Consider the following 12,975-nt stretch of genomic DNA (forward strand, 5'->3'; position numbering starts at 1 on the left):
ATATATTTTTAATAATTTAAATATATTAAACGTATTTTTTGTTTCAATACTCAATTTATTCCTGTAATGGCAAAGCTGTATTTTCAGCAGCCATTACTCCAGTCTTCAGTGTAACATGATCCTTCAGAAATCATTCTAATATGCTGATGTGATTATTTGAATATATATTAGCACCACTGTTGATCAGTTGAATATATCTTTGTTGAATATATGTTTTAAAAAAACATCTTACTTTAAAACAGTAGTGTATATAAGTATTGATATATTTGTAGTTGTTGGAGTTGTGACACATGTTTGAGTTTAGTTTATCAGTCTAATAAAAAGGTATAATCCCAAAATATTCTGTTCTCTGCCAGGCTTTTGTTAACCTGGAACAGTCCCCACATTTATCATTCCTTCTCTTTGGCCCCCACATGACTGGAAACCTGATCCAACCTCACCATGTATTATTCATTATTTTAATACACTCAAAAAGCAAAGTGAAAAAGAAAACTGCAGTGTATCAGTAAGTAGGCAGTAAATATCAGTGGTAATTATGTCTCAGCCCTGAAGAGTTTGTTGATGTTTCTGGAACATTCCTTAGTAAATATGCTATTGTTTCGTTCCAGCAAAGCTTTTCTTCCTTCTGTTCAGATGTGGCTAAGATGGCATGATAATGCGTGCATGATCAGTATGCGTGATGACATGCAAGGAAACAGACAAAAACAGCTCTCAAATGGCATAAACGACTTCTCTGGTCTGTTTTTACAGAGTTGTTTTTCGGCTCTTTTGTTATGGGGCATACAACTCATTTCATTCACACTGACAGAAGGCTTTTATTGTGGTTCTTGGGGCACATGACAGAAAATTGTCTGCTAGGTTATGTAACCTTTAAAAACTTCTGTTGAATGATGTAATTTATGCATATGCATAGTTTAAAGTTGGCAAGTAATTCACCCTGTCTATTTTCTAAATGTTATTTATCATATTGATCTTACAATATATTCATATACATGTTCCAATTTTTGCATTTTTTTTTTATGTCACAATTGTTAATCGAAATGTCCTAAGTAACTTGATCTTCCGGTGAAACGATAGACTTTCCTCTGGTGACGTATGCTAAAGTTTTCGAAACATTTTGTATACAACAATCGACTGCAAGCTCGCATTCATATCTGTCTCCACCAGTCAACAACTAAAGAGAATATCTAGTCTCCACCCTATATTTTTTTGGGGTTGTGAATTTAAGTAATAGTCAAATAGTACAAATACAAGCTGTATTAACGACATCTGTATCAATAGCAATATATATTAATTTATGTTTAAAAAGTCTTATTCAGTAATCATAAATGACTGCAAAAGCATTTTTTGGTCTGTAGGACTGGGAACTCTGGTTTAGTCAGTGAAATGTGTGTAATTCATGGTGCTGTCTGTGCTATATAGTCTATTCAATCTCTACAGGAAGCCATGCCGGGATGCATCCATACAGTACTGCTGCTGGCCGACAGAGATCTGGCTCTACGTGTGGAGAAAACCACTTCTATACAGGTAACACACAAATATTACCCATCACCTGTAACATGCCCTGACTTTACAGCCACAGTAAAACTCAAACAATAACAGCAGAAGACAACATCTGTGTCATGTGCCACATGTGGTGAGGGCTGGTGGGATGGAAAATACAAACATAAATACAAGAATCTGGCTTTCAGCTAGCTAGTCTACACTCTCAGAGAAATAGATGACTTTTTTAAAGCACAAGTGTCTGTACTGAGACGCCTCTTGTGCCTGACACAAAACGGACTGACCAGAGATAGACTCTTGTAGCTATGTAGGAAAGTGCTTCAGTTGAGAATGTCACAACAGCTGGACAGATAGTGTAGCCTAGACATCTATCTAAGCTATTAGAACAGCCATTGTGGCATCTGAAGTGTTTATGATAGCACTGCAACCCATATATGGCCCCTTTAATGCAGAAGCTAAACCTGATGACTGTTGTGTTCTTTTGGCATCTGTCAGGTGGAGTTGTTGACATCGCTTAAGTCTCTCTATAAGCATGTTGACATCGCTCAACTCCCCACTGAGTTTGAAGGCACTTTCCCTTATTCCCACAGCAGCTGGATCTGTTTCAGAATGGTGAGAAAATCATCATCTTCATCATTCTTATGACTAAAGGCTGGAATACACTACATGTCTTGTTCGCTGAATCTGCTCAGTCAGAGGATATAAAACATGTTTGATATTTTTTGCCAGTTTTAGAACACATATTGTTTTCTGTATTTGTCATGCACCTCCTAAAACAGAGGCACATGTTTTGCATAACAACTTTCTGGTGTGTTAGGAATGGCTTGAAAGTCTGGTATTTAAATATTTTTTAATTTTGTATATTGTATTCCAGCCTTAATATGGATTAATACAGAACTAAGCCACAAGAGGCCATGCAGCCATAATATAATAAAAGTATTCAGTGGTTTAAATGTATTAATAATGATCAAAATAAATAGTTCCTCTGCCAAGTAGCTTATTTATATATTTAACATTTAACTTGAAACATTAAGATATAGGCTAATTAATTTGATGTGCAGCCACATATGATGTACAGCATCTGACAACAGTTTTTTTTATTAATCTGGAATTTTTTTTCTAATGGTTTCTTGTTCCTTCTGTTATATTTCAGAGGCTGGAGCAGCTGACCAGCCATTGTGAGGATGCTGTGAACCTGCTTCAGAACACCATCAGCAAACTGGAGTCTACAGTGCTGCCACCTACAGCAGAGGTACTGCAACAGTCAATACAATACTTTTCTAAAAGCAGCTCAGCTGAGCAGTCTCACAGAAAATGCTTTGTCCCAGCCCTGTCCAGAGGGAGAGTGCTATATATGCATATATTTTGGCAGACTCTTTTATCTAAAGCGACTTGCATTAAAGGTATACATTTTTGTCAGTTTTTGCATTCCCTGGGTACCGAACCTAAGGTGTTGCTATGCTTTTTTGTTTGAGGAATATATATTGTGGGCACTTTGTCTGTGATCCACTGTGATCTACCTCAGGAGGGCATCATCATGGCACTAAAATCTTCTATTCTGAGTCTGAGAGACTTCTATACTATTTCCATGAAGTAGAGCAGTGGCACTGGTGTCCGGTTACGGTGATTTAAAGGCTGTTCTATTTAGAAGAGATGTCTAGTTTTGAAAAATAGACTTCAGTTTGTGTGTGGTTGGGGTTAGTGTGTCTTTGACTGAGTTGACCTCTGGCTGTCAGTGGAGGTCACGAAGGACCTTTTTATCCACAGGCTTCTGGGGAAAATCAGGGCCTCAGGAGAAATAATGATCTCCCAGAGGGGTGTTTATCTGCAGCCATCTTTAAAATCACTTACCAAGGGTTTATTTGAAGAGTAGAATGGAGAGGCAGTGGTTGAGGGTATGGATTTCTGCTTGACTTTATCCTGAATGCTAAAACAGCCCCTCTTGTGGATGAAGTGATGCTTAGATGGTAAATGAATAGAAGACCAAAACAAGTCTCGGTCCGTCCTCTCATCTCTCGGCCATTTCTCCTTTCTCTTCTGTGTCCCTCCGTTAATCTGAACATGTGCCCTCTTCCTTCTGTCTGAGTTATTTTCTCCCTGTATTTTCACATAAACCTAACATACGTTCAGTTTTTCATCCATTTAATAGTTTATTATACAGTGTCTATGAAGAGTTTTAAAGCAGTACTGTAAACAAAAATGCAAATAGGCTTTAAAACAGAAACATCCACTGACATTTGTAATTCATGTAATTGCTCTACAGTTTCATCCCACTTCACACACAATAATTAGGGTGTAGACATAAGACAGTAATTATGAGCTTTTTATCACTTTGAGTAATTTTTCAAATTCACTTTAAAAAGGCTTTAGTTGAGGTTCCTGAGGTTATTTAGCATAATATAACCTTTTTTGTTAGCGCCTTATAGACTTGGCATAGTGTGGTCAGACCACCATCTGCATCATTGGGTAGGTATTATGGATGCTTTTCTGGGTGGTGGTCTGACTCATCCACCCCAAAAAAGTATTACACCACTTAACACTTTTTTTTAGATTTTAATTAAGCGTTTTGCTAATTTATGGCCCTTGTTTACTAACGAGAACCACTTTCAGAAGTGGTTTCAGTACATTTGTCAGGGAATTTTCAAAAACATAAATGTGTGCCAAGTAATGTGAACCATTTTAAACATTTTACACCTGAAAAGATAAAAAAAATTGTATCAGTAGTCAATACTTGTGATGGCTATGTTTAAAATCATGTACACTACCATTCAAAGTCATTACGGTTTTTTTTTTAAAAGAAAATATTACTTTATTCAGCAAGGATGCATTAAATTGATCAAAAGTGACAACGCAGTTTAAATTGTTATAATAAAATCTAATAAATACTGTTCTTTTGAACTTTCTATTCATTTAAAGAATCCTGAAAAAAATTTATCTTGGTTTCTACAAGAATATTAACCTGCACAACTGTTTTCAACATTGATAATAAGAAATAATAAGAAATGTTTCTCAAGCACCATGTTAGCATATTAAAAAATTATTTGTCATTTATTATGTGACGCTGAAGAATGGAGCTGCTGAAAATTCAGCTTTGCCATCGCAGGAATAAATTACATTTTAAAAAATATATATTTTCTTCTTTTGAATGGTAGTGTACACTCACAAAGGATGACTCCAGTCATATTAGTGGCCTAGAAAACCTGTTTGTTTTTTTTTCTACGTAGAGTGGGTCACCCCTTCATCGGGTCTGTCGTGTTGAAATCAGATGACCAGCCAACTCATGCTTATGTGATAAGCAACTTATGCTTATTGACAAATACACCTGTGTGCATTTCTTCATAATATTTTGGTAACTTTTGCTCTATCATTATGCTGTATCTACACCAAAGGGGATCAGTATATAAAGTGCAAGACAAGTGTTATATTGTTTAGAAAGACTATAAACACGCGCACACACACCCAAAGGTGTGGCAGTTATGTGTATTACACATTGTAATGTAGCTTAAGCTCATTTGATCACTTAATGAGTACAAACATGAGCTGGTATTAGATGAAGGAGGTGTAGATATCATTTAATGAATAATAATGCCTGTGTGCGTGAGAGTGTGTACAGGTAATGTGTGCTGCTCCAGGAACCTGCTCCAGGTATTACTCTCTATGTCGACGGAGTTTGTGAGACAGGGACATAATGATGGGGTGTGTGTACGTCCTGGAGAAGGGACAGATATTACTCAGTGTGAACAGTAGATAAGATGTGTATATGTAATAATAAGGTGTATGGGAATGTGTGGAGCTGTAGAGGAGTGTCTGTGTTTTATAGTAATGAATGTGTGTTTGTGCGTTTGCAGGAGGCACAGATCTTATTGTGTAAGTACAGAGAGTTGATGAGGACTGTTCTGGAGGACAGCAGGTTGGTGCGGCTACAGCTGGAGGGAGGAGCCGCTCTGTCCCGTTTGCGAAAAGAGGAGACCAGTGTCAGTCTGACAGAGGACTACAGGTGAGAAAATATCATCCAGACAACACCTTTAACCTACTGCACACATCACAAAAGTTAGGCAATTTAATTATGCTGTCAACAGGCAACATGTTGTGGTCAAAGGCAGCATGATATGTCCTTTGTAGAAAAGGCAATCCCAGAATACACTCTAGCAAGCTCACTGAAAAAATATATACATTAAATGCAAGAAGAATACTTATTATACAAGTACCAGTCAAAATTTTGTATGGGAGTCTCTTATGCTCATCAATGCTGCATTTATTTGATCAGAAATAGTAAAAAAAAGCAACAATAAAAAATAATAGAAAACAATAAAAAACAGTAATATTGTAAAGTAGTATTACAGTTAAAATTTTTTTTATTCCTGTGTTGGCAAAGTTGAATTTTCATTAACCATTACTTCTGTCCTCAGTGTTTCATTATCCTTCAGAAATCATTCTAGTATGCTGATTTTGTGCTCTAGAAACATTTCTTATCAACATTGAAAACAGTTTTCAGCTTTTTTTTTTCAGTTTTTTAATTTAATGCATCCTTACAGAACATTATTTAAAAAATAAGGTTTTTATAAAAGGAGTGACTGTAAATGACTGTTTTACATAAAGTTTGTATGTGATATGCATACTCATTATGAAAGTGATTTTCAAATATAGAAATCAATTGTTGATTCATGTGAGTTCCTGCCTATGTAGAACATTACAAATGAGTCACCAATGAAGTACCAGTAACGATGCAGCCTAAATAGGTTCACTAGGTTTCGGAACTAAATTGTACAATTATAAGAGACATGAGAATGACAAACAAGAGAGGGATAATGAGAGACAAAAAAAGTGTTGCGAGCGTGGGAGAGCATGTTCAGACCTCTGATGATCAGGGCTGGGTTCAGCTCGAGGTTGAGGGAGTGTGAATGTTATTTCCCACAGCTGGGCCAAGAGAAATGTCTTTATCTGCGCACACAATCATTCATCCTGAAACATACACACATAATCTCAGAGCTAAACAGACACCAGTATGCGCATGTGTCTGTCTCTGATAACATAGTATGGTTTGGATGCAGCAGAGCTCTGGTGCCGCTTCCTGTTTGACTTTGCATAAAACACACAGGCATGTCTGCACTGACTGACTGAAGCTCACTTTCAAAGCCTCCTGCTCAGACACTAACACTCGAGCTTGGTGTTTGCGAGGGTCTCTGCTGATAAAGACCCGGTGGGTCGCTCATTAATGGTTTGAATTTAGGTTTCCCACAATCTTCATCTACTTAATAAACATGCAAGGGGCAGGCATCTAAGCCAGCCTCTCTGGTTCTGTAACCTGATTTATTGTCGGCATTGTCATCTCCTTCCCTTTTGTGTCTTTCATATTAGGTGAAATTATAGTTTAAAGGCTGTGCATGTTCTTCAGGTTGCTCATTTGCTGTCTAACGAATGCCAAAATGAAACCTTAGCTGTCTGAGCTGCTCACACACAAGCGCATCACCTGGATGCTGACAGACACACAAAGGGCTCAATCTCACAGGTGTGACTGAGTCTAAAGTGCTTGACAATAGTGAACAAATCCGGCCCTTTTTTCTGTTGATGACACGGACTTCTTCCCTCACACATAATCCCTCTCAGTCTAGTCTTTTTAATGTTTCCTTTGGATCCTAAAGGTGAACTATGACCCCTTGCTTTTTTTACTGACTGGAATGATTACACTGTTACTCACCGGTGTTTCAAATATACATAAATAGGAACTTTTATCTTGTTTATTCCTCTTTTTTTCTTCTCTATAGTCCTTGTCAAACTGTATAATATATATATATATATATGTAGTATTAATAGTAATAAGAATAATAATCAAAATAATTGTCACCATTAATCCCTAATAAAAAAGTAGCATAATAATAATTATTATTAGAAACTATAACATTTAATTTATAATAATGATAATGAAGGCCTCTGATTTTTCATCCATCCATCCTTAGACTCTTATCTCTCTCACTCACTCTTTTGTCATTCTCTCTTGCTGGAATGTCTTTGATATGTCCTGCATGCTGTGATAACCCGTGTTTGCTCTGGGTGTGTGCTGTGAATAATTGGTGGGTTTTGGACTGATTCTGAGGTCACTGATTTGCCTTTCATTGTGTGTCATACTCAGATTGTTCCAACACTGAACTTGCGTTAACCAAAACCCTAAAGTTCACCCCAAATTAAATTCAATTATCATTTACTTTCCAAACTTTTTTAACTTTTCTTTTTCTGTGGATTTCATTTCGGTTGCAGCTCTTTTCCACACACTGATATTGAATAGAAACTAAGGCTGTCAAGCTCCAAACAAACAAACAAACTACCATGAAAATAACTTTATTTTAACATGCGAATATGCATTTATGTGTATCTAACAGCAGGGGGCACAGTTCAGTATGGCTGTGTTGTTGTGCATGTGCCACATGTCTGTCTGCATTACTAAGTCTTACTTGCTTTGAAGTATTTTGGCAGTCAAATGGGAATGTGGCATTCTTCAAAAATAGTTCTATATTCTAATATTGACATTGGTGTTATGTTTGGATCAGAGAGTGGATCACTCTTTGACTGAGTTAGTTGGCATATTGTTGAGGGGAAATGTTGTATAAATGTTTGACTAGAGCACAATACAGTATTATGTGAGTGAACTACAGCAGTGATGAAGTCATTCAGTAGATATCAGCCTCTGCTGCTGTGCACAGTGCGTTCTGTCAGTGTGTATCACAACGCTGCATTTTTAACACACACAATGCATTTTTACTCATATTTCTTCACAATTATGCATTTAAAGAAATACATATTTCCTCACTTACTGTTTGTAGAGTATCACGGTATACAGTCATTGACATAGTTGACATAGTTTCTCTCATTTATAGTCTTTTTCTTTTCTCATACAACACACACACACACACACACACACACAAACTCCAGCTCTGCTCCATACTGTCTCCCATTGCCAGACCATTCTGTAAAACCAACTTGCACATCTAATTACATTCACTAAATCTCTAAAAGCCTGGCCCAATCAATGGTTCTGTAAGGCTGTCTTAGCCAATGAGACGAGAGTTCTACAAGAGTGTCTCAGCCAATGAGATGTGAGTCCTGCAGTCAGTGTTTTCTTTAAGATCAGATGCTTGGAGTTTCTCTCAGGTATTAGAAACAAGCTCAAGACAATAAGTAGACTACATTTAATATGCTAAAGAGATCCTGTTGGTGTGTGTTTTAGAGATGCCATCGAGAGTGCAGGCTGTCTGTACAACCAAGTGGACGAGTTAGTTCACAGACTGGTGATGCTGTCCAACAAATGCACACAGGAACTGGAATTCATAATGGAGTTTAAGACTCTGGAGGAGGGATTCAGAGAGGTGAGGACTAAAGTTTTGCACTTGCTATTATGAACGTCTGAGACTCAGCAAATGTTACCTGTTCTTTAATGGGATCATTTCTTATATTTGCATTTTGATTTGTTTTCATACTTTATTATAAAAATCCTCTATAAATATACTTCTAAGTAGAGTTCTACTAAGTTAAAATTCAATTCTGAGACGAATGTACATTTTTAGTTAAACTTTTCACTTAAATTATGAAATTAAATCTATTTTTTGTTAGAAAGGACTCCAAAATAGAAGCATTTGCATGGATAGTCTGAGACGTTTGAATTCCATTTGGGCAGTTTTTGTCTTCAAGGCTTATTCTTAGCAGTGTTTTTGTAGTAAATTTAAACTTGAAAAATACTGAACACTGTACTGAAGTGCCACACACAAGCACACTGACTCACAAACAGCCTTACTAAGCTACACACTGACCTGGTGATTTATTCTTCTGATTGTTTTAATGGATGATTGTGCCCAGCAGGCAGAAAGAGGGGGAAAAAATCCTGTTGGCAAGGTTATAGTGGAAGCTGCTGAAACAGATTAGCCAAGCACACACGCACATTCATGCACATCATGAGAAAGTGTAATCTTGCACCATAGCATCTGTATCAGATGACAGACACGTGAAGGATGTGTTTGTGTGCTTATGTAACAGTCTACTGCCAAAGTCTACTGTCACAGAGAATAAAGAGCATAAATATGTGTCGTTCTGGGTGAAACTAAGAGAGTGCAGCTGGACTGTAGCAGAAATAACTGTTGTATGTATATGTTGTCTCTTAGGTGAGTCAGTGGATAGAAGAAGTGGGCGAGACTCGTCTGCAGACACTGAGTGAGCTGGAAGATTCCTTTGAGCAGTTACATCATAAACAGACTGTCTTCAGAGAATTTTACACAGCTGCATATGTATGTCAACTCTTATTAAACTTGTTTTACATAGCGCTTTTTACCCCCTGCCACAGCATCTGCATGTTGTTTCTTTTTCTTTCTTTTTTTTGCATAGTCCTCATATTTGCTCAACAAATGCCTTATGATGTTTTTATATGAACTGAGAGGTAATATTTTACAGCAGGTGTCAAACATTTGCTTTATTATGTCAACATGAGCTTCAAGAGCGTTTGTAACTGTTCAAATGTAGTCACCTCAGTCGCACCCTCTGTTTTCATACCAGCTCACTGTGTAATTCTGGGTGTGTGTGTGTGTGTGTTCAGGAGCACTGTAAGAGTGGTGAAGCTCTCCTTACGCGCTTAGAGAAGTGGGAAGACGTCTCTTCTGCAGAGCTGCAGGTGTACGAGGTGAAGATACGCTCATTCTGGGTCCATCTACATGATTTCTCCCAGCGAGTGGAGGAAACCAAGGATAAAATTGACAAGACTGTTAGACTCTACGAGTTTTTTGACAGGGTGAGTGGTCATTAGTTGCTCATAATATGAACTCCCCTGGAGTTCTCTGTCTTTCTGTTTTTACTTTTACTACTTAGGCTCACTTGTCATGCTACTGGTATTGAGTTTGAACACCCTGTAGCTGTATTCTCTGTAATTGTATTGTAGTGTGTGAAAAGTTGAGAAGTTTTAGAAGATTTTGAGATTTGTTAGAGATGATTTGTTAGAAATGTTGTTCTAAATGGTTTAGTATGGGGATAGTTCACCCAAGAATGATAATTCTGTCATCATTTACTCACCATCATGTCATTCCAAACCTGTATGACCGACTTTCTTCCGTGTTTTTTCCCCCTTCATACAATAAAAGTCACTGGGGTGCAATGTTGTTTGGACCCCATTTAGTTTTGAAATACCTTCTGTTGTGTTCAACATGACAAAGTAAGTCATACAAGTTTGGAATGTCAAGACGTTGAGGAAATGATGACAGAATTAACATTTTTCAGTGACCTATCCCTTTAATTATATATACTGGATTGTTTGAGGCTTTATTCGATTTAAATATTGGTTTGGTGGATAATAAGAGATTACTCAGTGTACCGGTACTGCTTTCTAATTATAAGGTGTGTGAATTGCTCAGAATTATTACCTTGATACATAAATACATAAATTTGTGGTCATTCTAACCTGTCCTATGTCTCACCCAGTGCAGTTCAGTCAGTTTAGATTAGATTGCCCCTGTGCGTTAGCTGTTTTCCATTTTTCAATGCATAGTTGTTTGGCCAGATATAGTTAATTATTTATAAACGTTTTGCTCTTCAGTTTCATATCATTGTCTTTTCATATGTTGTTCTTACAGGACACTTTCTTTTCTAATAAATGAATGTGGTTTCTGTTAATGTAATTTAGTTTAGTCTAAATGTAGTTTCCCTATAATCAAGTAGGCTTGGCGACCCCTGGTGGGAGTCATGACCCACAGGTTGTGAAACCTTGTCTTATTGAACACTATCTGTCCTCTAGATGACCTCAGATGGGTGCTGAAACAGTTTTTAATGAAAACTTTTTTTTCTATATTTTTCCCAAACAGTGATAAAAACTTTAGAATTAACAGAAAATTTGATATCAAAATTTTGGGTTGGATGTTCTAGGTAGTGTTAAGTGATGGAAATGGAGGACTTTTTCATGTATTTTTCCATCAGACTCTAGTTTCTCTGAAGAGAATACAGTGTTTCTAAAGCACCAGCTATTACGGAAATCCCTGACTGGCAGTGATGTCAGGCAAACAAACACATTCACACACACAAACACACACACAGGATTGTCTCTGTGATCAGACCATTGTGTTTTTCCTCTGCTGTGACACTGGGTGAGTGTTGAACGCTTCAGTCTGACTTCAGTGTTTCCCCCTGAGCCCCAGCGTGGACAGATGGTCCAGTTGGCTGACCGCTGTCAGATTTTATCATTAGCATAATCATAGTGCTCTTTCCTGACTCATCAGATCATCCATATATAGACCCCTTGCCCTGTTGGCATGGCGACCTCGTCCAAGCCCTGTCCTGCCGTCTGTTGGCATATTGACAAAAGTTGTTAGTGTATTTGTGTATTAATCAAAGCTTTTGATTGTATATAAATCAAAAGCTGGCTTAGTTTACATACGACTACCTGTTTCTAGATCAGTCTCTGACGGAGCACGCATTTATCCTCTTTAGTCTTCAGCACTGCAGAGTCTTTGTGTTGTTGTGTTAAGATTCGCGATGACACTTGTGGAACTCACTGGCGTCATCTGAATGGCGAACATGAATGCTTATTCACACCACCTGTCCTTTCACACCCATTCCTGGACATGTCATTTCATGCTTTTGATTAGACTCATGAATTGAACAACATTGGTGGTTGTGTATTCATTGTATAACAGTATACAGCAGTGGCGATCGGTGACGTTTTTAACTGGGTATGCTGAGTGATAAGACCACCCCCCCCCCCGCACATTTCCTACCTTATTTGTAAATTAAATTAATCTCCTATCCTTCTTCTGTCGTTTCAGGTTTATCCATTGTTATTCGAATGCAAGAAAAATATAGCTGGTTTTCCAAGTAAAACACGCTAAATAATGTTTACAGGTAGTTAAGTTATGATACGTAATCAGAGGGTGGGGAGATGGGGGGATTCCCCCGGTCTATATATCTATCTCTCTGCATCAACTAAATTATTTTTGTATTCACAGTGAATAGGAGTTAAAACTCCCACCTGTGTGACACTCCAATAACAGACCATGCAAAATACCCGAAAGTATTTAAAATATTGCAAAGTAACGTTGCAACCTTGCAAACAATAATAAAATCAGAGAAGGACTTCAAGCGACACGAGCATACGCAAAACAATATGTTTGTTATTATTAAAATGTTATATCGCCCACGTTTTTATAAACATTATTATTATTTTTTATTTACATTTTATATAGCCCACATTTTTATAAACATAATTTTTTTAAAATTTACCGCTTAGGCAATAATGTTGACAATAGCGTATATCTTCAACATACCAAAAATGTAAGTTGTTCAGTGGACTTTTAAAATTTGCTTTGCTTGAGAAAATAAAAATATACAGTTAGTGTTTTTTTCTTTTTCTTTTGATTTAGTCGAGTTGGTTTTGCATCAAACACAATGTAATTTTCGGCAATCGAGATCTGGCAGCAACAGCTCATTTTCCCGCTTGGGTGAGCGCTT

At 37.2% G+C, this 12,975-nt stretch overlaps 1 protein-coding gene across 1 annotated transcript in view; it reads left to right on the plus strand.

Annotated features, from left to right (window-relative positions):
- LOC107740484 (uncharacterized) overlaps positions 1-12,975 on the plus strand; it is a 59,830-nt gene that overhangs the window by 24,466 nt on the left and 22,389 nt on the right. Inside the window, exons 7-13 of the mRNA XM_016552941.1 lie at positions 1,441-1,527; positions 1,999-2,115; positions 2,657-2,755; positions 5,352-5,500; positions 8,726-8,864; positions 9,654-9,776; positions 10,082-10,273. Of these exons, the coding sequence (XP_016408427.1) occupies positions 1,441-1,527; positions 1,999-2,115; positions 2,657-2,755; positions 5,352-5,500; positions 8,726-8,864; positions 9,654-9,776; positions 10,082-10,273 (906 nt within the window). The remainder of the gene's footprint in view (positions 1-1,440; positions 1,528-1,998; positions 2,116-2,656; positions 2,756-5,351; positions 5,501-8,725; positions 8,865-9,653; positions 9,777-10,081; positions 10,274-12,975) is intronic.

The sequence above is a fragment of the Sinocyclocheilus rhinocerous genome, unplaced genomic scaffold (genome assembly GCF_001515625.1).
Source record: "Sinocyclocheilus rhinocerous isolate Xijiao unplaced genomic scaffold, SAMN03320098_v1.1 scaffold225, whole genome shotgun sequence".
Classification (NCBI taxonomy): domain Eukaryota; kingdom Metazoa; phylum Chordata; class Actinopteri; order Cypriniformes; family Cyprinidae; genus Sinocyclocheilus; species Sinocyclocheilus rhinocerous.